Here is a 27,983-nt window from a genome sequence, read left to right as displayed (position 1 = left end):
AAATAATATCCATCGAATCCGCTACTTCGGGCTGGATCGTTTACTGAGGGAGAGAGAAGCGGCGAGCGCGATATGGCGGAGCTCCGCCACTCGGCTTCCATGAGTAGCAGGGCCTCCGCCGGCGCCTCCCCTGCCAAGGTTGAGGAAGCTTCCCACTCCTTCGTCTCCGCTGCCGCCACCGACCTTGGCGGACGAGATCAAGACCGGGATCACGACAAGGATCCCCACCGCCACTTCTTCGCCTCAGCCCTACTCAATCTGCCTGCCCCCTTCCGATCCCTCTTCGCGCTCGAGGACCCGAGGGTGTCCACCTCTTACTCCTACCGGATCCTCGTTGGATTCCTCGCCTTTCTTGTGTTGGTTGGCCTACTATCCCTCCCCTCTTTTTGGAGTCGGCTGGTGAGATCCTTCTCCTTAGCATTACTCCTTGACGCGCTTGTTTGATTTGTATCCTGTTACTTCAATTGGAGGTTTTGCAGTAGTAAACTTGGTATGGATTACTGTCTTGCCCATTTTAGCCGAAAGGATATGTTTTTTTTTTTTATCCTTTTTCTCTCTCTCACTCGGCGCTCAATTGATTCATTTTCTTCTCGTTATCTTTTTCTCGTTCCGTTAGTATATTGGTGTTGAAGTTATCATGGATCTCAATAAGTTGTTTGATTGACTTTTGCGAAATGAGATGGTCCAAATGACTAAGTTCTGTCTTTTTGGTAGAATGCACCTTATTTGTGCCATAAAGAAGGGATCACACTTCATTGTCCACGTGTAAGTTTTCAGTTGTTATAATCATCTTTAAACATGGATTTTCATGGCTGTAGAAACATCTTTCCTTTATTGTTGGCCTAAATTGTTTTTCCTTCTTCTGTATTCCTTGCTACAGGTGAAGGAGCCTCCATCACTTTGGGAGAATCCTTATTCTTCTACTACCTCATGGAAACCATGTGCTGAACGCTGGGATAATGGTATTACAGGCAAGTATTCTCCCTCTTTTCCTATCAATGAGATATGTTTCTGTTTGAAAGTGATTATATACATGTCACAATTGGGTCAGGGGTGTTGAATTTTAGAAAGCATAAGAAAGTTATTACTGGGACATTCAAATCGAGACATCACTGTGCTTCATATAATCAAAAAGAGAAAAAAAAGGTGTTAAACACGCTAGGTGGGTTGAATTCCTTCCAAAGTATGAGTTTGTTTAAAGCATCCACTTGCATTGGTTCAATTTGTGGCAGCCTTACATAGAGTGAACAACAATAATAGGTTTTAAGGTTGAGTGCCCCACTTTTTCTAACATTGGGGATGATTTTCTTTTTCAGATATTAAGGATGAAAATTGTCATGATTAGATTTACTTTGTGATTAGGTACAGTTACCTATTTAGCTCTAGACACTTGTACATTCCTTGAACCTCACTTAGAGACCTTTAGATATGGTAATAAGCAAGTGATTGCACCGGTCGATTTGGGAAAGACAGGACTCTAGCTCTCATTCTTGATAGGTTCTACTTGTCATCCTTAAGATGAGATGTTGCTAGAACATATCTCAATGTTGTGTGTGCTTGACAACCAAGGCCATTAAGAAAACACCTTTTTGCACACTAATGTCTATTGCCCAAGTTTTATATTTACTGTTTACCAATGCAAGTCATGATTCCATGTTAGTGGTTGTTGTTAGGTTCTATATGATGTCCTTTAAGGAAGTTGGTAGATTGCATGGACTGTCGAGTCAATGATGTCAGTGAAGAATTTTAAGTTTATGAGGTTTTTTTTTTTTGGATGGAAGCTATTTTGACTCAACTTATATTTTCATCCACATTTAATCTCAAACTGATGACTAGATCAACATTATCAATTGTAGTTTAGGAAACTTTCTTAGGTGGCTAGTGGACAAAATGTTGGGAATTTAGATATCTATTTTGTTGATTAATAACAATTCTTGATGTCCTTTTGCAATCATTTATGAGTCTAGAACTTGTCAACCTATTTATTATTTAGATTTCTCTACTTGCCACGTCTCGTTCTTTTGAGTGATTCATACCATGTCAGGAGGAAAATAACAATAAGTGATAAAACTTATAAATTATAAGTTGATGCATATCTTAAACATAAGGAGTACATCATATGACACTATGTACTTGTTAGCATTCTCATTGACCACTAAGACTTTTGCTCACTATATTAATACTTTCATATTGTGAGAAAGATCAGATTGTTGCTTAAATTGAGCATTAATCCAATTTTCAATTTAGAGGACCAACTGCCATATCAATGGACAATTTGAGCTTTTCTCTTTATCTGCTGATTTGGTTACTACTTGTGCATCTACAACTCAAGTGCCTGCTCTTCCCTCCATGGTGCAACAATATCTTTAGGTTGAGAGTATAATTGATGCATAGACAATGCTAGCTCCTCATGGAAGCATTTAGAGTTATTTCCTCCATTGGAGAAGACATTTTTAAATCACAGAAAATAAACTTCACCAAATTGCTCATGAGTTTTTGATATAATAGAACAAGTGCCGGAGCTATCTTCTCCATGAAGCACTTCATAACTTTCCACTTCCCTCCTATGCTTGGTTGGAACTTTTAAAAGGGTTCCAATTGTCTACCTTAGATCATCTTTCTCTTTGGTGAATTCAACTATCTCTATGAAATCTGTTCAAAGTGCTGCTATATTATTTATCCTTTATTTACTCTCTCTCCTCTATGATTCTTTAAGATTTGCTGTCATATTTGGTATTGTTGCTGCTTATTTTGTTTGGAATTTACTTTCATGCAAAATAATTGATAATCTCTTGTTGGTTTATGAAGATACTATAATTGAGTCTTTAGTCTCCTTGTTCAAATTGCTTCAACTTTATACTGATTAATTTTGGACCCTTATGAGTTGAGATCGCGTAAGTAGTTTATCATAAAGTCCATTGTATTCAATTTAATAAGTGAAAAGATCAAGAAACATGGTTATCTAACCTTAAATTAATCAGATAATACATGCTTGCTTAAATGCTTCCTTTTATATCATATTTATAACAACAATAATAATGACAACCAAGCCTTATCTTACTAGATGAGGTCGGCTATATGAATCCTTCTATAGTTCTATCCTCTACTATATCATCATCTATATTTAAATAAATTTTATCTTGTTTTATTGTTGCTAACTAAGATTTTTTTTTATCTTCCTCTTTTGCGTTTGATGTGCATATTTGTCATAGTTTTACATCGTTTAATTGGAGCATTTATTGGTCCTTTAAGTACATATCCGTACTATCTTAAACGTGTCTCTCAAATTTTTCTCTCAATAGATGCAACCCTGACTTTCTCTCTAATATTTTTTTTTTTTTATCGTATTTATCCTCGTATGTCCATGCATCCCCTTAACATCCTCATCTCTGCAACTCTCATCTTTTGCTCATATGCTCGAGTCATAGACAAACGTTCAACTCTATATAACACAGCTGGCCTAATAGTAGTTTTGTAGAACTTCCCTTTAAATTTTAGAGGTTTTTTTACGATCACATAGAACACGCGACACTCTCCTCCATTTCAACCATCCTGCTTATATTATATGTTCAACATATCTCTTAATCCCTCTATCCTTTTGCAAAAAAGATCCTAAACACTTAAAACTTTCCATCTAGACAATACGGTGTCTCCTATCTTAACAGTTATCTTATTATGTCTAATATTGTTAAATTTAAATTTTATATACTCTATCTTTACTCTACAAATCCTAAAACCTTTCACTTTTAATGTTTCGCGCTAAAGTTTAAGTTTAGTATTTACTCTTTCACGTGTCTCATCTAATAAAATAATATTATCAGCAAACAACATGTATCATTATATCGTGTCTTGGATGTGTCTAGTGAGTGCGTCCATAATTAATGTAAAAGACAGGGATTTAGAGTTGATCTTTGATGTAACCGTGTCTATATAGGAAATGCTTCGGTTAATCCGCTTGAAATTTTCACTTTGGTCGTTACATCGTCGTACATATCCTTAATTAGTTTAATATATGCTATGTTAACACTTTTCTTTTCTAGAATTCTTCATATAATTTCTCTTGGACTCTATCTTAAACTTTTTCTAGGTCTATGAATACCATATTTAGACCTTACTTTTGTTCATACTTTTCAATTAGTTGCATGAGAAGATATATGATTTTTAATATCGACCTTTTAAGCATGAATTCAAATTGATTTTCGATCATCTCATGGTCTCTTCTTAATTTTTTTTTTAATTTTTTTCTTAAAGTTTTCATAGTATGACTCATTAGTTTAATACCTCGATAATTTTCATAATTTTGTACGTCTCCTCCCTTCTTATATAAGGGAAGTAGAGTATTTACCCTTAAACATTTTTTATTTTTATTTTTAATATCAAGTTAAATAACTTTATAAGTCATTTTCCCTAGGTACTTCTATACCTCTATTGGAATATTATCTGATCCAACTACTTTTTTATTTTGCATTTCATTTGAAGCTGAAAGTTGAATTCTAGGATAAAAAAAATTAAATTTCTATACTCATTTGACTTACTTAATTCCTTAAGTTAAGTTGGTTACCTAAACCTCCATTAAAAAGTTGATAAAAATACCTCATCTATCACTTTTTTTATTCCCTCATAATTTACTAGTACTATATTGCATTCATTTAATACATCTTACTTCCTATTTCTTGTTTTAGTTATTGTAAATGTCTCTTTCTCTTTTACTTTTCCCTTTCTTTTGTATTTAATTTTCAATATAAATATTCAAAAGTTTCATTTTTCGCTTCATTCACTTCTTTCTTCGCATTTTTCTTGACTACTGTATATTTTTTTAGTTTTCCTTGTTCATACAAGTTTATAATGCCTTATAAGTTCGTTTTTTTTTTCAATTTCTCTTGTACATTCTCATTCCACCACAAAGATTTTTTACATGATGGTGCACGTCCTTTTGACTTACCAAGTACATTCTTTGCTATTATTTTCAACTTTGATATTATCTTATCCATGTCGTATTCGAGTCGTCGTATATTTCTCCTAATACTTACTCCTACCCTCTCCTTAAATGTGTTTTACTTCTCATCCTTTAACTTTCGCTACTTGTGGCATATATCCAACATAACATTACTAACCTATATTGGGTGGTTAAGTTTTTTCCAGGATAACCTTGCAATATTTATAAATCTTTCTATCCTTCTTCTGAACCATAATAAAATCAATTTGCAATTTATTATTGTCACTTTTAAACGTGATCAATGTAACTGAGTATTCTTTTCTTAAAAAACGTATAAGCTAGTATAAGGTTTATATGCTATCGCAAAATCAAATATAATTTTTTCCTTATTTATTTCTTGTTCCAAACTCATGCACCCTATCATATTTCTTATTTTTCACTCCAATATATCCATTTAGATTTTCTCCTATTAAAGTCATTTTGTTTGACGGTATATTTTGTAATATCTTATCTAAATCATCCCAAAACTTAAATTTGATGTCTTCATCTAATCCTAATGTAAATATGCTAATTATGATATTAGTTTCTTTCGTTATTATTATTGTGAGAGCTATAATCCTATCCCATTCTAATTACTTTTACAACTTCATCTAATGAACTATGTATAACAATATCTACTTCATTTCTTGTTTTACTCATTTTTGTGTATCATAACTTAAAACCCGAGTTCTCTATCATCTTTGCCCCCTTCTCCTATCCATTTTGTCTCTTGTACATACAAAATATTAATTCTTCTCCTAATCATTGTATCTACTACCTCTATTATTTTAAGAGTGAGCATTCCTATGTTTCATGTTCTAAATTTTAGACCATTAGTTTTCTTATAATATTTGTTCTTATCCAACATATAGTGTAAGAATTCTTGCAAATTTAACACTACACGAGTTTTAGAAATGCAGTAGTCCTTGCCGAGACATTATAGTCGGACCCTGCAACACGTTCTTTATGGGGAATAAACTAGCATTAACACAATAGTTTAATGAATCCATTCATTGAACATTTGCCTAAGTCAACACTGGCTAGAAACCTAACACAACTCTCATCCTTTCTCATCCGGGCTTAGGACCAATCATTGTGAGCTTATATTATATTTATACTTGTACATGGGGCAAAAAAGGTGAAGCCGACCCCACACACTCTAGAAGGGCGTAAATCATGGGGGACATTTGCCTTAGTGGAGCGACCTATTTACATAGGGGATGTAAGGCACCAGCGATGCATTTTCACACTCATTGGGAATTGATCCCAAGACTTATTGGGGCAAACACCCATCTACCAACTGCGCCAACCTGTGGGGTTACTTGTACATAATTATGCGCATAGTGAAACATGTAATGTTTTTTTTTTTTTTTGATATGTATCATGATGATTCTAGTAACGTAGAGAGCAAATTCATTAGTGGAATGTGGCTAACGTTGTTGCTGTTCTGACTTGGTATAGTACACTTGCACTTGCAACCTCAAAAATAAAGTATGTTTTGAGCTTTTACATCAAACTTTATTTCTTAGCCGCATTCTAGGAGTCATAACCTAGGTGCATGTCTATGATGATGCCATAGTATTAATTGTATGCTAATATTTGGTTCACAATAGCTGACCCCACCTAGTGGGATAAGATTTAGTTATTGTAATATTTGGTTCACTTAACTTTCTTGTCATGAGTATTATTCAACATGGTCACTGTGCTATAAGTACCTGAATCTAGCAGGCTTAATAACTGAATGAGCTTGATGTTTTCTTCACATGTTCATATACTTGCGTACCTAGGCATATATGTTATTTCATGTACATACACTATTGTAACCTATATTTTCACTTCATTTTAACTATGCTGTGTATCTTTTTAAGTTCTTTTACATGTGATGCTATTTTGATCTAGATTTTTTTGTTGCCAACTTTATTTTCCTTGTTTCTCATATATTAAACTCTGTTTTACTATTTGCATGCTATTTGTCATGCTGATTAAGTGATGGTTCATTCATTTTCAGTACCTCCTGAGAATGAAACCAATGGCTACATATTCATCCATGCCGAGGGTGGTCTTAACCAACAACGTATAGCTGTGTGTACTCTTTTTCATCATTTCTGTTTGTGTTTTATGTCACTTTTCTTAGAGTTTTTTGCTCACACTTTGGTACATTTTGAATGACTGATGTGACTTGTTTAATATGTATTTCTAGGACTATTATTAGAAATGCTAAATGATGGTTAGACCTAGTTTGAACATTTAGGATCATCAAAAGAGCTGATGCAAATTGAATTCCTTTTAACTTTAAGGTTTAGGTTCAGAAGATTTGGTCATTTCTGTTGTTGATATGCTATTTAGCTTCTCTTGAACGTTTAATTCATGGGATTTGCCCATATAGCCAAAGTTTTGATGCTGAAATATATCATGTTTCTTGTTAGCTCTTTATATTATTGACGACATAGTCTGTCCCTCTGCATGGGAGAATATGTGCTAGTTTTTATCTTGACTTAGCTTCTCTGCTTGTTTCTATTAATCAAAACAGTGGATGACACCTTCATGTTCCTAGCTTGTGAAGGGTGTTCTAGAGTGAGCAACCATGGATATTCACAAATTCCGAACATGAAAATAATTTTCAAATATTTTGCAGATCAGTTGATTTACATGTATCTGTCCCATCCATCTAGCAAAACATTGCATATTGTCCTGTTAATAGATTTTATGTAAGATTCAAAAGGTCTGGCTTAACCTTTAAACTGACCCTCAATTTACTTGCAACCTTCTAGTGGCAGTGCAGGCACATGCTTCTCTTACATAGTTACTACTAGCACGCTGTAGATTGACACTAGGAAGCATTTGGTTGGTCAAGCATGTGCAATGTCTGTGTCACTGTTATGTTAATAGTCTATATTGTAAAAATGGTCAAAGCTTGAATACTCTGCTTTGAAATACCAAGACTGATGCTGTTTTGTCTTGGCATATTTGCTCAATCGTTCTATCATTTCAATCTCGAAATAAAGGTATCTACTTTATTGGACCAGGTTGTGTTGTATACTGACATGATATGTGAAGATATTGGGAACATCCATATATTGATTTTTATTTTCTGCAAATTATTGTGAATTCATTTTCCTTCTTAATCGCTTTCTTTGCAGATATGCAATGCTGTTGCTGTGGCAAAGATAATGGGCGCAACTCTTATTTTGCCAGTACTAAAGCAAGATCAAATTTGGAAAGATCAGACGTGAGTTTTTCCTGGTCAATGCCCTTGCATCTCCATTATCAATGCAAAAACCATCCAAAAACCAGTGTGTTATTTAGGTTGTATATCATTTTGACTTTAATACTCTCCTAACTAAATTATAATCTATTTAGTTAATAACAATATTGTCAATTGGATGTTTGCACTTTTTGCTGGAAGGGAAAATTATCGAGTTATTGATTATTGGGAAGTCAGCAATAATATGCTTTCACATGCCATATAAAAAGGTATAGCAGGATATCTTTTGCAACCTGCAAAATTTTGGACTTCATTTCTGAATGATCAAGTAGAAAATTTGCTGGTGTATAAAATTGAATACTGCAAACAAGATAAAACAGATCAAAATCAAGGGGATTATGTGTCATGTTTTGCATGTTTTGTAAATCATATTTGGCTATCCCTTGAAGTTAAGATAGTAGATCCTTTGTCTTTTCATCTATGGCCCCATATTTGCATGTCATGATTGGTTTTAAGTTCTATACGTTCAATGACATTTCCAAATTTGCTGTTTTGGTTTTGTCATACAGGAAATTTGAAGATATATTTGATGTTGATCATTTCATTGAATATTTAAAGGAAGATGTACGAATTATACGAGATATTCCCGAGTGGTTTACAGACAAAGCAGAGCTCTTCACCAGTATAAGGTTTTATACATGTTTTATACTTAATTCTTTATTGTGAATTAGTAATGTTTTTCTCTTAACTCTTTGTTGTAAATTAGTAATATTCTAATCTTATGAACGCTCTTTTCAGTTTTCACTTCTATGCTTCATGTGAATCAGGACTGATTGTTAATTCATCACGTTTCAGAATTGGATATTTTTTATTATACACGACCCTTAACTTCTGTAACTTGTTTGTTTTGTCTATTTGATATTATGCATTTTGTCATGTTCTCATTTGATCATTCTCAGACTCAACAAAAAAAATTTGCACTGCAGCAACTAATTCTAGGTCATCTTATATGTAGTTTCTGAGCATTGGGTTGAACTATATAAATTTAATAATGTAGCACTAACAATTTGTGGTATTCATGATAGACGAACTGTGAAGAACATTCCAAAATATGCATCAGCAGACTTCTATATTGACAATGTACTTCCTAGGATCAAAGAGAAGAAGATAATGGCTTTGAAGCCTTTTGTTGATAGGTTGGGGTAAGTGATGCTGCTAAAATGAATCATACATTCACTTTTCATTGTTTCTTTGCCTGTTCTCTAATTATTGTAGCATTTCATGCATCATTACATTAGAATAAAATCACAAACATGTCGTCATGTGTTGTTCTCATAGCATATGTAATTGACAAAATTCTTTTGTTCACGCCATTTTCAGGTACGACAATGTTCCACCAGAAATAAACAGGCTCAGGTGTAAAGTTAACTATCATGCCTTAAAATTTTTACCTGAGATTGAGGAAATGGCTGATAAATTGGCAGAAAGAATGAGAAATCGCACTGGCAGTGTGAACCCATACATGTAATATCTTCCTCTTCAGCAATAACAACAATTAACCTTCAACATAAACTTCTTGCTCTTTTCTTTCAGGGCACTTCATCTGAGATTTGAGAAGGGAATGGTAGGCCTCTCCTTCTGTGATTTTGTTGGAACTAGAGAGGAGAAAGCAATGATGGCAGCATATAGACAGAAAGAATGGCCAAGACGGTACAAGGTGATTGCAAATAATAACCTTTTCTGAAGACATGATGCTCTTATGTTATTATTAGAATAAACTATTGCAGAAATCCATTTTCTGTGTGAATTTAGGTTAAATTTAATTAGCATATTGTTGCAGAATGGATCTCATCTTTGGCAACTTGCACTTCAGAAAAGAAAGGAAGGTCGTTGCCCCCTTGAACCAGGGGAGGTTGCTGTTATATTACGTGCAATGGGATATCCCAAGGAAACACAAATATATGTTGCTTCAGGACAAGTGTATGGTGGAAAGAACCGGATGGCACCATTAAGAAATATGTTTCCAAATCTGGTAATGCATCAGTTCTCTAAGTTAAATTAGAAACGTAATAGTTAGACTGGTGATATGGTGAAAACTTCATTTCTACTAATAAATACTTTTAGCTTTTCCCTTAAAAAGATATTTGCATCTATCTTGTCTCACTTTTTGTGGCTTTGACAAATGAGGATTTGGAGTTTTGATACCTTTATGAAGCAAGTTTGATTTGGTTTCGTGATTGTAGCAACCTAAGCAGACCTCGGCTACCTAGGCCATAACTTTGCATTGATCCAACTTGCCTCAATTTTGTTAACATTCAGCTACTCAAAATGAGCTTTAGAACTGTGTTTGATTTTTTTTTTTTTTTGAATCTTTGTTACTTTTGATTAACACAATGAGTTCAAAATAATAAAAAAAAAGGTGTTAGTAACTTCTTTTAGGCCTTTTAGTTATGTATTCTTTTCAGCAGTGATGGAAAGAATACAAAACAACCAAGAATTAAATGTGAACTCTTCCAAAAGCTTGAGCTATTAGGAAATTGATCTAATTCATATGTTTATCTTCTCATACATTAATTATATTCTAACCCCTCGCAATCAAATTAAAGCAGGCTTAAACTGTGGCTGATTTACAATAGAAAATCATATCGCATCACCAGGTAGTAGAATAGAAATTGAAAAGACCACTGTATATTTATCATCTCATCATCTGTACTGTATGAAAGAAATTGGTTTCCCAATCTATCTTTCTAAAAGGTCAAATAATTCCTACATTTTCCTACATTTGAAAAGCTCTAAAGGAAATGAAAATTTATTCTTATTTTCTTTCTTTGCCCTACAATATAAGAAAAGCTTTCTTCTGGGAAAATTGTCATTGTGTACTTTGTCTTCTTCCAAAATCGCAGACCAACTAGCCTTAAGTTTTTTTTTGCGAAGCATTTTGCGTGGTTTTAATGTTAGTTTTCTTATTTTCCATAAAGTTCCAAGTGGTTTTTTTAGCTTTTGAAATGTTTTTCAAGTGCTACTGACCTATCTTGCTTCATTTGGGACAAGCTTTAACAGTTACAATAACTGAGGTTAAAAGAACAATTAAGCAATCCTTTTTGTTCCTTGCAGGTTACTAAGGAGGAACTAGCGAGCATAGAAGAAATAGACCATTTCAGGAAGCATGTGACTAGCTTGGCTGCCCTAGATTTTTTGGTATGCTTGAAGTCAGATGTGTTTGTGATGACACATGGTGGCAATTTTGCCAAACTAATAATAGGAGCTCGCCGTTACATGGGCCATAGACTGAAGTCGATAAAACCAGACAAGGGACTCATGTCAAAATCCTTTGGGGATCCCTACATGGGTTGGGCAACCTTTCTGGAGGATGTTGTGATTACCCACCAAACAAGGACTGGCCTTCCTGAAGAAACGTTCCCCAACTATGACATATGGGAGAATCCCCTAACTCCATGCATGTGCAGAACTTGAGCAAAAGTACCAATATCAGTTTTGTGTAACTTGTTTCTCTGTTTTTCCTTGTGTCAGTTTTCTTTCTCATAATTTGTCTTTTAAATGAATCATAACTGGTGGTAGGCCTAAACTCTTCTTCCCGAAAGGAAAGATGATTTGATGTTGCTACAAAATTTACTCCTGAGAATTATCAGTTAAAATGTTAGATCAGAAGTTTATTTTATTATCTTTTTTTTTTTTTTGTAAAAAAGCAACCTTTGTACTCAAAGTTCGTTATGCTGTTTTTGTTGATCAAATTTGTAAAGTCAAGCTTTCAGCTCTTCTCGGATGATGCAGTGTACTACGAAGCTATAGTGAGTTATCAGCATCTTCCTGTTTTAGCTAATAAACAGCCATTTTTGTCATACAGCGAGTAGAACTTTTGAGGTGGTCGAAGTAATCATCGTTTGATTAAATTTTACTATTACATCAAGCTAAATCTGATTATATGAAAATATTTTAACTTTGATTACTTGCAGAGCGATGCGGTTAAAATTGTCAACAAACCTTGTGAAATGTAGAGATGGTGGTGCGTGCCTATAAAGGGTGTGCCTCCAAAAGGAGTTTAGCGTGATATTTCATTTTTGGTGACTTTGCAGCATCTGAAAAGCATTAACAGATATTCTGATTGGCAATATGCCAATTGTCAGTACCTCATTTCTCCTAATTCCTTTTTGTCAAGTCCATTTTAGAAAAATCAAAATCTCTTAAAAGCCTACGGATCAACCATCGAAATTCCCGTGTACTTGGACCCTCTCCATTCTCAATTGTAAGCATTTCCACGCCATTGACTGTTTTGAAGCTTTGTACAATATTTTGTATTAAGATTTATGCTACAATGTACAAGCCCTAGCTGCTACAATGTGTAATAGCTACTTGGACAATTAGCTACTTCAATGTGTAACAGCTACAATGTACGAGCCCTAATTGCTACAACGTATAGCAGCTACTTTGACAGTCCAAAAAATATTTTCTTACAATAAAGTAAGAAATTTTTTTTGATAAATTTTAAATTTTTTAGTTATAAAATTTACAAGAAACTTGTCAAACATCATTTCTCACATTCATAATTAATGGTAAGTTGTTTCATTTTAAGTTGTAATTCCCTCTAATCCTAATATATTGTTCATATGCGATTCTAAATGTTCTATTTAATATAGGAAAAAACATATGTTGTCTTTATTGGGTGTTAGCCGGGTGTTTATGACACCTAGATAGAGGCATTTACACAAGTTAATAGTTTTAAGGGCGCTATACACAAGTCCTCTGATAGTAAATAGGAGGCAAGAAAAGTTTTTGAAGCATACAACGTACAATCTTACAATATTAATAATCCTTTTTGATAAAATTTAATTTTTTTGTTTATACGATTTACAGAAAACTTACCAAACATCATTTCCTACAATTGGTTCAATGGTAAGACATTTCAATTTAAGTTGTAATTATCTCCAATCCTAATATATTATTTGGATTTATGCTACAATCTAAAAGCCCTAGCTACTACAACATGTAGCAGCTACTTGGATAGTTAATTGCTTCAATGTGTAGCAACCATTTGGACAGTCCAAACAACCTTTTCTTATCATTTTTTGGTTATATAATTTGTAGGAAACTTGCCAAACATCATTTCCTACAATTCATTTGATGGTAAGTTGTATCAATTTAAGTTGTAATTTCTTCTAATCCTAATATATTATTAGGATTTATGTTACAATGTACAAGCTCTAGCTGCTATAACGCAGTTAGCTGCTACACGTTGTAGCAACTACTTAGATATTTAGCTACTACATGTTGTATCAGTTACTTGGACAGTCCAAACAACCTTTTCTTAAAATATTTTGGTTATAAAATTTGTAGGAAACTCCCACATTTTATTTGATGGAAAGTCGTTTCATTTTAAGTTGTAATTCCCTCTAATCCTAATATATTATTTATACGTGATTCTAAATGATCTATTTAATATAAGGGAAAATATATGTTGTCTTTATTGGGCGTCAATCGAGTGTTTATGACATCTGGATAGAAGCATCTATACAAGTTAATCATTTTAAGAGTGTTATACACCAGTCTTTCGAGAGTAAAGGGGATGCAATAAGAGCTTTTAAAGCACCCTTTGATAAAAATCTAGCACTTACCTCCTTTAAATTGAGAGGAAAAGAAAGTTTGTGTGCATCCTCAAATATCGTATCAAGTTCAAACTCAGAGAGAAAACTATCGAAGACTGAAAAATTTAGAAAATTGAAAGATGCATTAGAAGAGATAGAGAAATAATTAGATTCTCTATAAATTAGTGATGAAGAATAGATATGATATTTGAAGTTATAGTGTTTATAAGTCTTCTGGCTCTCAATCTTCCACGATGTATTAATTCTTAAACAAATTAGTTATGAAGAATAAACATTTGTATTTGTCTTGTTATCATTTTTTATATCAGTATTATAGTTTACATTCTTGATACATTTTAATGTATTATGATTCAAGTTGTATTTTGCTTTTTTTTCATGTTGTAGCAGCTATCTAACAATAGCTGCTACAATGTGAAAGTGAAAGTATATTCCATGTTGTAATAACTACTAGACAGTAACTGTTATAACGTGTAGCAGCTAATCGAGACTAGCTACTACATCATGTAGCAATTAATTGAGACTAGTTGCTACAACGTGAAAATCACTGGACTAGCTCGTTGTAGCAGCTACTGAACAATAGCCGCTACAACGTCAAACTTGTGTTGTAGCAGCTACGTAACTGTAGATGCTATAAGGTGTTTGTACAAGGTTGAGGTAGATCAACCCACAGTTCAACATTAAAAGTAAAAGTTAATGATTCTATTAAACAGAAAAAATATGAAAGATAGTTATTATAAGACAACAATAAAACAAAAGGAACATCAACACAACAAAAGGAAGACCTACAAAATAACCCTTTTCTATCCTACGGACTTCTAAAGCGAGCCCCTAGAATTCCATGCTTTCCAATAGATCGATGGCTGCTTTCATAGTTGCCTCGATCTCCACCAATGTATGAAGGGTTCCCTTCAATTGGCTCACCGCTTGATCTCGCTTTTGCTGTAAGGTTGCCTGTGGTTTAGAAGGGAGGGAGGTCGAAGAGTTTTCCTAAACCCCTAAAGAAGAGGAAGATGTTGATTCATTGTTTAGTATCACGGGACTAGGATAATGCATTATTTTCTTGGCTCTCAAAGGAGAAGCCATTATTTGAAATTGAAGGGTTTATGATAATGAAGAGTAAAGGGTTTAGGATGTCATCTTTTTAATGGTGTGATTTCATCAATTCTAGAGGTAAAGTGTGAGAAGTGGTGAAATTTATTTTAGGGAGTTGAAACATCATTTCTAGATAGCATATTAAATACAACGAGAGGAGTTTATAAAATTGAATTTTGATCAAGATGATGTAGTAGTCCGAAACTACTATAACACAGATTTCATGTTGTAGCAGCTACGTAATTATAGTTGTTTGATTAGCCCAAATTGATTTTTACTAATAGACTTCAAATTTATTTAGTATCAAAAACCCTCAACTCACAAAAGAAATTATGAAGTATAGGTCCCGAGTCGAATCTCTCAAGGAAAACTAGTAAGTGGATATTCGCCTTAGACTTAAAAACTCTTTTTTGGATTTTCTATTTGAAAATAGGGGGTGGTTGATTTGACTTTTAAAATGAAGTAATGTAAATCTAATTAAGCTAATCCTAACCAGGAATTAAATCCTACTTATCAAGAGAGATTGCAACTAATTAAAGGAAACTAAAATTATAAAACTATGATCACTACAACTTGAAATAACAAACAAAATCAGTGGAATAAATAGAGAAACTCTTTTACTTCTTCCTTACCAACCCTAAACTAATGGCACTCAAGAAGTAAATTGCAACTCCACAAGACAAACTTACTCTACTCAAGCTAGCTGGAAATGAGGTGAGCTATCCATGCAACAAGGCTTCCTAGACTTGAAGTACCAAAACTTCCTAGAATATGAAAACTCTTACCTAGACAGAATTATGCTAAACAAATGAGCAATGACAAAATGAAACGTAAATTGCAGAAGCTAATCTATTTAAAACAAGATCAAGAACCTAATTGCAAGAACACAAGCATTGCTCATTTAAATTGCAGAAATCTAAGTTGCCGGAACAAAAGCAGAGAACAAAAGATGCAATAATGAAGAGTGCAGAATTTGAAAAAATAATTGAAATTGTCGAAACAAGAACTGAAGGGTAGAATCAAATCAACACAAATTGAGAAATAGGCAGAATAAAAGCATCCCTAATCTCTAATCACATTTCAAATCTCCTTCTCTTTGTCATCACACAAAGAAGCTTAGTGGACCTCACTTCAGCAATTGAAGAGGGAGATCTAGCAACAAACTCAGTCGGAAGGTCGCTCAACTTTCCTTAGGAACTACTTCGATGAGCTAAACACAATCCGTGACTGTCAACAAGCGATAATCAAAGTTTCACGATTGGAAGGCTGAATTGATGGTGTGTTGTGCGTAGATGAAAGACGGTCACGGTGGCCTCAGAAACGCCAGAGGAACACCACTGGTGTGCACCAATGGAAGATGGAGCCACAGATAAGAGGAACAGCTCCAATCTGTAGTAAAAATAGAACAATATCATAACACAGAAAGACGTCGGAGGAACACCGGCATCGTGTTTCTATTGATCGGAATCTGAACACTGGATGCTGGAATCTTCCCCTTCAATAATGTCGAAATGAGTTGTAGATCTGAGAAGAGGGAGGGGCAATGCGATCGTGCGGAGAAGAAATGGGCACGATGAACAGTAGCGCAAGCCATTGTTCACCGTGCCAATTTCAGGGTTTTATCCCATTACCTGAACCGGTTCACACTTGCACTAGGTTTTGGGTTGAGTTCAATTGGGAATCTTCACTCCTTGAGATAGTTGGACTCGGATTGAACCCAAGTAGGGTTTTGGCTTCTTCACTTAGTTGAATGAACCACACCTTCCCGTAATTTGACTTCCTTTGAACCATGTCTTCATTTTAATCCTCTACAAAACCAAATTAAAGCTATGAGGCTCTTATCATGAATTAAGAGAATAAATGCAATTTAGCTCAAAATTACTTCTCAATTTGTAAAATAATCTAATATGTGTCAATAAACCAACACAATAAGCTCAAAATCACCAAATTTCAATTAAAGGATGTGTTAAATAATCGAGTTATCACTTCTACAACACAGAGGGAACCTCCTCATTATCGCTTCCTTTTCATTACTCTTGTCCCAACCACCCGACCTCACTATCTTCGTCATTCCTTCTATTTCATAACTATGGTGCAAACACCACAATCTTTGTTGTTTGGTAAACACTCATTCATTACTCAAAGGGCATGTTGTTAGAACCTGTAACAATAAAGACAATTATAAACTTTGATTTCTCAAAGAACCAAATGATGTTTGACAAGTTTCCTGCAAATTATATAACCAAAATTTTAAATTTATCAAAAGAAAAGATTATTCACTGCATTATAAGAAAAAAATTATTCCATGCTTTTTTATTAGGGGTTAAGGCTTATCAGCAGGAACTGTGTAGTAGCTGCTATAAGGTGTAGCAGATTAAAATTTATTAAAATAAAAGATTATTCACCCCATTGTAAGAAAATATTGTTGCATACTTTTTTTATTAGGGTTTAGGGCTTGTAATCTTTTATTTTGATAAATTTTAAGTTACTACACGTTGTAACAACTACTGCACAGTAGGTGCATAGTAGGATTTAAGGTCTGGCAGTTGGTTATCTTTGTCTTTACTCTCTGTCCTATCTTTTCACAGGTTTTGAAGAGTTGCAGTAAGTCTTTTAATGACCCTTTTTATGGTTTTGAAAAACGCTTCAGTTTCAATTATCTTTATCAAGAGTAAATGTTGTTAGAACTATTTTTCCTATAAATCATCTATTAGCCTAACTCACAAATGTAGATCTGCTACATTAACGACCCCCCTAGTGCCGGCCCTACGGATATGGAGGGAGGTACATGTAGGTACAATCTATTAACCTAACTCACTCTTTCAAGCTGCCTAGCCCTTCTATCTCTTATACAATAGTTTTAGTTAAACCCTTCAATGTTCATAACTTTCTTTAGCAGGAAGACGAAACCCACTGAGGGTGGTGTTAAAGAACCCCCTATCGATGAGGATATAAGCTCTCTATCTTCTACCTTTGAAAGACCATCTCTATCAGTAAACTCATTTGCTTCTCAATATATATTATCCTTCTTCTATTATATCTTTCTTTCCTTATGAATTTTATAAATTAATCTAAGTAGGTCTCTCAGTCAAGCCATGGATCATTATATAACTCATGGCTATATTAAGATTCTCATAGAACAATGGAACTAGGCGAGGAAGGAGTTGGATGCAGCTCTTTTATGAGAGAAAAAGAATCAAACTAAACTTGTGCAACTGCAACGACAACTTTTCTAAGTTAATGTAGCATTATAGGATGTTATAAATCAAATGACTGAGTGAAACATCTTTCCTTGTGAAGTTCATTGATCCTATCCTTCTTTAGCAGGAAGAACTCCCTATCGATGCTACTCTTTTACGAGAGAAAAAGAATCAAACTGAACTTGTGCAATTGCGATGACAACTACCCCAAGTTAATGTAGCATTATAGGATGCTATAAATCAAATGACTAAGTGAAACATCTTTCCTTGTGAAGTTCATTGATCCTATCTTTCTTTAGTAGGAAGAACTCCTCATTGATGTTGCCCTTTTACAAAAGAAAAAGAATCAAACATAACTTGTGTAACTATGATGACAATTGTCTCAAGTTAATGTAGCATTAAAGAATGCTATAAATCAAATGACTGAAGTCTAGCTATAGCCCTTTCTAAACTTTAGTGTTAATATTAACTTTTTAGCTTAAGATCTTCTTGTTTGTCCTCTGTTATTATCTTTATTTATGATATTAATATTATTCCCTTTATGTATCTCAACCCAACAAAAGTCTCCAACTCTTTTTTTTGTTTACGCTCAACAAGATATTACTCTATATTTTTAAACAATAATATATCATATCAATCTCTGTTTTTTATTTAAATCAAATCAAATAGTTGCTACAATGCTATACATTGTAGCAACTATTATCCAAATAGTTACTAGCTGCTACATAATGTAAAATCTAGTAGCCCTAAAGATCATTTTAACTTAGTCAAATTAATTTAAAATTACTGTACACAGTAGCTGCTACAACATGTAAAAATATTTTTGATATTTTAAACAACTTGATAAAAAAAATATTTAAAATCATTTTAAATTAGTCAAAATATTTAACATGTAGTAGCTATTGCTATACGTTGTATTAGTTACTAAAACATGTTGTAGCAGCTAGTCAGCAGTAGCTGTTACAATGTGCAGCAGCTTCTCAAGAGTAGCTGCTACAATGTATGACAACTACTGTCGATTAGTTGCTATACATTGTAGCAGCTACTCCCAAGAAGCTGCTATATATTGTAGTAGATACTGTAGATCTAGCTAACAAGCCCTAAACTTTAATAATAATTTAATGGTTACTTAGATAATTTGAAAATAATGAATTTATGGAGACTCATCGATTAATTAATGGTGACCTACCTAATATGGTTCATTGATCCATGACTTTTGTGGAATGACTACTCATAATTGTCATAAATCATATGACCACTGATACCTGTCATAAATCATGACCCATGGATACTGGCAAAATTCAACTTTGTCAGAAGGGCGCAACTGTGGGCTCGTGATACACCTATTCCTAGATTGAATAGTTATAGCGCCTCTATTTTCCTATAAAATGGAGGGATCCTCCTTTCATGACATTTAAAGGTTAACGAGTAGCATAACTATAGATTGACATCATCTTCCTGAAACCACCTGTAATGCTCAAAAATTCTCAAAACTATTTTAGAAATATTCTACGATTTTTCTGGAATTTTAGGATATTTTTATGGGATTTTTAGAATAGCGGAAGTAGCAAAAATAAATAGAGAATGAAAATAGCCTACGCGGGAATTGAACCCGGGACCTAGCGAACTCTATGTCTTATAGGGTGACTCTAGTAACCAAGTCAACCCAGCAGGGCCGTGCTGAAAGGAAAGGGAATCAATTTTATTTAAGTTGGAGTTGGGGCGAATTAGATCACTTAATATAAATAAGAAATAATTAAGTGAAGGGTTATTTGGATCGTGATTTTTCCTCTCCTCAAAACCTCACCGCCGCCCACCTCTCTTTTCTTCCTCTCTCGGCGCCAACCACAAGGAAGGCTAGGGTTCCGCCCAAGGGCACCTTCCAGCGATGACTTCGACACGAGGACGCTCCCCTCCGCGAGAGGAACGCGTGGACGCTAGAAGATCGTCTCCTCCGGAGATCTAGCGATTAGAATCGTAAGAAAATCCGAACAGGAGGTAAGAAACCCCTCACCTGCGGTATAAGTAGCTATTCGTGTGATTTTTATGCATTAGTTTAGTCGTATGCAAATTTCAGCACATAAGGTGTGCACTAGCGTACACCAGGTGCTCGATAGAATGTTTAGCGCAGTCAAATGCAAATTAGGCATTTTATTAGCTTGGATAAATGCACTAAAAGCATTTACATAGTATATTTAGTCTTGCTCCAACTTTTACAGGACTAGACGTCCAATGGGTGGGCTCCCACAGTCGCCTCTAGGTTCAGATAACCTAGTTCTGGGTTTAGACAACCTAGTAGAAGCAAGACAATAGCTATTAGCTTATGTTCAGTATTTTACTTTCTCAGTGACACTGTACTGGATTAGATATCCATTGGGTTGGACTCCCATAGTCGTCCCTAGGTTCAGCTAACCTAGCAAACCCACCCTACTAGATTCGGAATTTGCAACCCTTGGTTTAGTTAGGGATGCGCGCACAGCAAGTACAGTCGCCGGACCCAAACAGCAGCATGATTATGTATTTTCACCTATTATATGTATATAGTTTTTAAACTCCCACAGAATAGCTAGGTGAAATCAATACAGTTTTAGCATTTGCTAGAATTAGCTCAGTTCAGCTCTCTCTTATGATTATGTATGATAGCTCTATGTTTAGTTTTATTACACCTGCTTTAGATGATAGTATGCCATGACTAGCTTTTGATTGCTATGTATTGTATGATAGCATGCCATGTTTTAGTTCAATCAGTACGTGTTTTAAATAGCATGTTTTCAAAGCATGATTTGCATCGATTGCATGTTTTAGTGAGGTAGATGATTTCTTACTAAGCGAAATCTTACAGATACTTTCTTTTCCTTATACTGCAGATAAAGGTAAAGGAAAGATGGACTAGCGGAGGCTGGAGGGCAATGCTACGAAGATGTGTGTGGATGGAACTTGGAATAGAGATCTTAGGGAATTTCAGCAAGCTTGTTTAAGCACTAGAACTTTTTAGCATTTGGTTATTTTGCACCTTAGCATGTTAAATGTTATGAATTAGTTAATCAAGCATCCTATCATGTTTAGAATACTATTTTTGTGATGTTAGAATGTTTGGCATTTAGTTTAGAAATGTTATAGGTGATTTTGGCACGAACAAGTGCTGAAATCAGACCCTTGGTTGAAATCAGAAATTTGAATCGATCAGCTGATCGATTCGAGGTTTCCCAATCGATCAGTTGATCGATTGGGCAAGTTGTTCCGCGAACAGTAGGCTTCTGGATCGATCAGTCGATCAATCCAGCAATTTCTGTAGCGAACAGAAGGCTCTGGGATCGATCACTGGATCGATTGGCCAGACTGGATCGATCAGCCGATCGATCCAGAATATCGCCCCGAGCACAGTAGCGTGCTGGATCGATCACTGGATCGATCCAACCCAAATCCCGCATACAGTATCCGGCTGAATCGATCACTGGATCGATTCAACCATTCCAATTGATCTGTGGATCGATTGGGAGGCCTGAAATCAGCCGGGAAACCTTTAGTCCAGCTCCTTGACCATGAGGGATGTAAAATATATTAACAACAGCTTAGATTACACCCTCTAGCACATATAGAATAAAGAAATGATAATAGTTTAGCAAAATTTTAAATAGTACAGTTCCGCAACTAGGTTTAATGATGGTCAGGGAATAGTTTAGCACAGCATAATGTGACGGTCCGGCCTTACAGCTTAGTTAGTAGAAGGCGGGTCATTACACCACCTTCGTCATTTCTTTCATGACATCCATTGTCTTTGTCTGAAATCTAGTAGTGTTTCTTCCTCTCAAAGTGGAAATGACAAAGTGATCATGTTGCCTTCTGCAATGTAGTGTAAGCTTTTATATGGCAGTAGGCAGCCTATTTGGGGTTCGAAAAGGAATATCTTTATTGCAAATACTAGCATCTAGCCCCGATCAATGTATGTTGATCAAGTTAGACCACTCATGGAGTGGACGCTGATCGTCCAAACATCCTTTGGCTAGAACAAAGAGCCTCAGGAATGCCCTGAGGAATGTTCATTGAGTAGCTAGAGAATGATCGCTTCTACAAACTTCTCCCATCCATGACCAAAGTACGTGAGGGAGATGCAAAATAATAGATGTTGTTTGGGATTCAAAACATTGTGTATGGTGATCAAGGTTGATCGCCCATGGAGAACACTATGGATGCTGATCGACTAAAATTCTCCCAGCCTTGACCAACGTACACGAGGGAGATGGAGAATAACAAGGGACACATACTCTATTTATGGTGTGATTATTATGTATTTATGTTAAACATGTTGCTTGAATTATATTCTCATAGTAGTTGATGTAAATGTATTGTTAAGCTGATAATAGCTGTAATATCGCTTAATTTATATTATAACAACTACTGTATAGTAATTAATACAACATGAAACTTACGTTGTAATCGAAATATATTTTTATTGACAAATTTTGTCAAGTTAGTCTTAATGTATTGTTAAACTATTGTAAAAGATGATTAAATCCATTATATAACACATGTAAATGTATTGTCAAGTTGGCTAGTGCACGTTATAGCAGCTAGTCGGCAACAACTGCTACACCGTATAATAGCTACTCCCAAATAACTACTACATGTAATAGCTACTGCTACACGTTGTGGTAACTAGTTGGCAGTAGCTACTACACCGTGTATGCCGAGAGTTTAATGTACCGAAGACCAACAAATGGAGTGATTATTATGTATTTGTGTTAAATATGGTGCTTAAATATGTTCTTCAATCATTTTTATCACCCAATAAAATTTTTTTTTGTATATATTATTCCTATTTTATTTCTTAAATTTGTTCTCCAATCTTAATATGGTAAATTAAATAGGACTCATGAGTCATGATCAAGCTCACGAATAGTGAACGTGAGGCTCACGTTGTAGTAGCTATTGTGGTGTAGCTGCTATAATGATATAGCAGATACCCCAATGTTGTAACAGCTACCACACAGTAGCTACTACACTGTGGACCTAAAGTTTTAGTAGCTACTGCCGATAGTATCATAGTAGTTGATATGATAACCTCACTATTCCATGATATTTTATGAAACTTGAAAAGTCATTTAAAGAAAATCTTACAAATACCAATAAGTATGTCAAGTTCATCTGTAATAACTAATAACCACTCATCATGAGTTTGATAAACCTAGATTCATAACTCAAAGGACATGTTGTTAGAACTTGCAATAATAAAAATAATTATAAACCAAAATTTATTAAGAACCACTAAATAAAATGAAATAAAACTTTGATAGTACCAGCTATAGATGTCAAATCTTCTTCATATGAGGCATCATCATTGCTAGGATGATTCTCTATAGTAGTTGATTTGGTAATCGACACATCATCATATATACTTGTATTAATAAAAATCATTGATTTGAGAACAAAATTGTAATACAAATGCATAATTAATGGATACATACCCTTGCTGCAAAACTGGATAGTTGCGCTTGTCGTGTGAGACACGTCGACGACTGCATCCAAGACATAGCCTGAAATTTGAGGTTAACGACTATTTTGATGATTTCAATCTCTTCCCACATCTCTTTGCCCTTACTAAAGAAGGATCAACAATAGAGGGGGCCTCATCCATAGATTTCTTCCTTTGATTTTCATTGTCACATATTCTACTAATGTTATCTCTTAAATTTTATTGTATATACAATCAAATTATTTATCCAAGAAGTTTATTCCCTCATCAGTCAAAGATGCATCAACAATTACTACTAAAACTTTATAGGATAACCTCGAGTGTCTTGATATCAATTTTTCATCTGGATTATCGATGAAATTTTGCTCACCCAAAGAATATATTGCTCCAACCTTTACATTTCTTGTTCATTGTTTGAGTATATACTTATCAGATAGTAGAAACACTTAGTTGATATGAAACAAGCTAATATATGCTTGTATGGAATACCCTTGAACTCAAATTTCCTATAGCTACAGGATATGTACTCCATATATTTATCATGCATGAGCACCCTTGGTTTTGAGGAAGAATAACTTTGAAAATTCATGATTCGATAAACTACTATTTCTACACCTATAGATGCTTGTTGCACATAATGACCATGACTCACACTCATTTCACTTTGAAAATTCAACCATTTCTTTTTTTTATACAACTTAACCATTTGAGTTTCCATAGGTTAGTTTATCTTAATCTTGAGATGTTCATTCATATTAATATGATTTTTCATTGTCACATGTTCTACTAATGTTTATCTTTTATATTTTACTATATATACAATCGAATTGTTCGTCCAAGTAGTTTGCCCCCTCATCAGTCAAAGATGTATCAACAATTACTACTAAAAATTTATAGGATAACCTCAAGTGTCTGGATATCAAATTTTCATCTGGATTATCGATGAAATTTTTCTCACCCAAAGCATATATTGCTCCATTCTTTGCATTTCTTATTCATTGTTTGAGTATATACTTATCAAACAGTAGAAACACTTAGTTGATATGAAAAAAGCTAATATATACCTACATGGAATGCCCTCAAACTCAAATTTTCTATAGCTACAAGATATCTACTCTGTATATTTATCATGCATGAGCACCCTTAGTTTTGAGAAAGAATAACTTTGAAAATTCATGATATGATAAACTACTATTTCAACACCTATAGATGCTTGTTGCACATAATAACCATGACACACACTCATTTCACTTTGAAAATCCAACTATTTCTTTTTTGTATACAACTTAACCATTTGAGTTTTCATAGGCAAGTTTATCTTAATCTTGAGATGCTCATTCATATTAATATGGACATCAACTAACTCATTGTCTTTGGTGTCACAATGCCCAATTGAAATGGGTGATAAAAATCTATCAATGAGTTCTTATTTGAGACATTCTTCTTAAAAAAATGAATGCGAGCTTTCAAATTGCTGACTACTTGACATTCTAGCACAAAATACATGGATAAAATATAATATGACCCACCTTTGTCATAATTCATATATCAATGACAACCAATCATTTTTCTCTAAGCTAGAACACTTGATAACTTCTTTCCATGACTTCTCAAATTCATCGGGCTTTGAGGAGTTTACAATGGCATCTTTTATGGTTTGATAGTAGCTGTGGAAAGTCAAATGGGGTAATTTATCTAAAAATTTATTGAGTATGTGCCACAAACAATATTGATGCACTATTTGAGGAAAAGCTTGTGCAATGACCTTTGTCAACGTTGGATCTTGATCAGTGATGATCATGGTTGGTGGACCTTTAGGCATGACTTCTATGAAATTTTTAAGTAACTAAATAAAAGACTCAGTTTTCTTATCACTTAGAAAGTCACAACCAAAAGCAATGGTCTGATGATGATTAACTCCTATAAATGGTGCAAAAATATACCCATATTTGTTGGTGTTATATGCCATATAAAATACAACAGTATCACCAAAGACACTGTATGCCCTCCTTGATACATGATCTACCCAAAAATATCTAGTGAATCTGTTAGTTGAATCAATCTCATAATCAAATAAAAAGGTTAAATTCTTCTATTTCTCAATTACAAATAACTTGATTAGTGTTTTGACATCGATATCCTTTTATTCATCTCTTATATCGTTCTTAAAGCTTCTAATATCTCTTTCTATGCAACCTAGATGTTTAGGTCCTCCATACTCTATCTCCAATAATCAAATTTGTTGACAAGTTGGCACATTAACATATAAAAATTGTTGAGTTAATACTTTCTTGACTACAAAAATAATACGATGTGAGTATAGAAAATGCACCTTTGAAGGAGTGGAGAGTGGATGATTATGACTTTCCATGAAGTTTGTGACAACCCAATTTAACCCGGTTTGTTCTTTAACAAGTGAAGTCTTTGACTTGCATCCAGTCCTAACTTCACCATATGCTCTTTCCTTTTTTACTTTGAACTAGTGCTTCTTTCTTCCGTTTATCATCTGTATGCCCTTCTTTAAAATATACAAATTATTTTCATCTAGCTTTATTTGTCCTCTTATTTTTCTTTTTGTTGCCTATTTTTGCACTAAATCTGGCTTCTTGTGCATATTGGTTATAGAATGAAAATATCTCTTCCACTAATACAAATTCTATCCCAATTCTTGGTTTTCGATGCAACTTGGGGAATATATAGTTGATTATCCAAACTAAACCTTCTAGTGCTAGGGAATGACAGATTTAGTTCAAAGTAAATTAAAAATTTTAATAGTACAAGAAGAATAATAAGGAGAAAATATACTATAGAGTTTTTTTTTTAAATTTTTGTAGAAATAACTATGCTATTTTGGAAGCCAATTCAAAACCCTAAAAAAATAAAACTCTAAACCCTAATCACTAGGTGAATAGTAAATTAAAATAACTTATGATAGGGATGAATATTCGGAGGTGAAAACCATGTGTCGCAGTGAAGTTGATAGATGATACTATTACCCTTGCTGTAAACATGAGGGATAACCAAGTAGGAATGTAGAATGGTTCAAAATGTTTATCTTTTATGGGCTATAGTGATCATGGAATCTATGTGGGCAGAAGGGTAATTACACTGTCACTTTCACATTGTAGCAACTCCTCAAAACTATATTATATGTTGTAGCAACTATTAGACAGTACTGCTACAACGTATAGCAACTAACCGAGACTAACAACTACAACATGTTGATATTGCAGTTTAGTCATAGCAGGTTACATGAGGAGTCACTCGGAGATAGCAGATCATAGGAGGAGTCACTTAGAGTTAATAAGTCATAGGAGGAGTCACTTAGAGATAATAAGTCATAGGAGGAGTCAATCGGAGATAGCAGGTCACAGGAGATTGGAAGCTCTACCGGATTTGAACCCAAAGGCAGTGAAAGCCCAAGCAGATCAAGGGTGATCATATGCTTAGCAAAGAAAAAAAATCCTAAGGGAATAATCTTTAAATAATGAGAAGTCTTGGAAGAGTGAGCTCTAAGCAAGTGTGACTAGTAGGTTCGACGACCAAAATAAGGTTTTCGATCAACTGCGCGAGGTCGACCGTACCAACATATTTGGTTGACCAAAGTACAATGTTGCTAACACTATTTTGCATTGCTACTTCTATCTATTGTGCTAATTTGGTGATACAGTAAAGTCTTAGTGGATTAGAAAGATCAAACACTAAACGAAGGAAGTCCAAACATGTCAACTGGACCTGATGTTTAGCATGTAAGTCCTAGAGAGGTCTTCTGAGAGGAAGGCATGTGGACCCTTCCTAATGTCAGACCAATCTTAGGTGTTGATCTGACTAAAAAAACTAATGGAGGTTTCAAAGTCGATATTAGACAATTCTTATTGTTAAAGTAGAGCATGCATGACTACACTATTACTCACTCTATTTTGCTAGAACTATTAGTATTACTATTGTACTAACTCTATTTTGTAGGAAATAGAGTATTAAACGAACCAAATGGTTTGGTCGACTGGTAATAAGAGATAATGTTAAGATGGATAAGATCCTCGTTCTGATGGAAAGAAGGGGATCAGTTGATCAAACCATGGATTGGTCGATCAAACATAGAAAGAAACTCTGATAGGATAAGACAAGATCTAGTATGTAAAGAAAATAATGAGGTTTAGCTTACTGATTTGGATGCTTGATCAATTAATCAAGCTGATTTTACGGAGATACAATTCAATTAGATGTGAACATGGACGCAAACCCAGACAACACTGATGTTCGGTCGACCAAATAGGAAGTTTAGTAGACTGATAAAGGCAGAAATCAAGAGTTGAATCGACAAGATTAGATCGGGTTCAACCGACCAATCATGGTGATCGGTCGACCGATAAACGATTATAAAAGCACCTTAAATTAGAGGCTCATTACCGAGTTT

General features: G+C 34.4%; 1 protein-coding gene across 1 annotated transcript; it reads left to right on the top strand.

The window, feature by feature from the left end:
• Positions 1 to 10: 10 nt before the first annotated feature.
• Positions 11 to 11,859, top strand: LOC121993247 (protein PECTIC ARABINOGALACTAN SYNTHESIS-RELATED-like). The gene is made up of 11 exons (XM_042547964.1): positions 11 to 399; positions 715 to 765; positions 881 to 971; positions 6,984 to 7,057; positions 8,116 to 8,204; positions 8,750 to 8,869; positions 9,266 to 9,382; positions 9,561 to 9,704; positions 9,774 to 9,897; positions 10,021 to 10,212; positions 11,295 to 11,859. Exons 1-11 carry the CDS (start codon positions 73 to 75, stop codon positions 11,652 to 11,654), a joined length of 1,689 nt encoding a protein of 562 aa, XP_042403898.1. The 5' UTR covers positions 11 to 72; the 3' UTR covers positions 11,655 to 11,859.
• Positions 11,860 to 27,983: the final 16,124 nt, after the last annotated feature.

The sequence above is a fragment of the Zingiber officinale genome, chromosome 6B (assembly GCF_018446385.1).
Source record: "Zingiber officinale cultivar Zhangliang chromosome 6B, Zo_v1.1, whole genome shotgun sequence".
Classification (NCBI taxonomy): domain Eukaryota; kingdom Viridiplantae; phylum Streptophyta; class Magnoliopsida; order Zingiberales; family Zingiberaceae; genus Zingiber; species Zingiber officinale.
The sequence above is the reverse complement of the archived record's forward strand: the minus strand, read 5'-3'. Positions and strand labels throughout refer to the sequence as shown.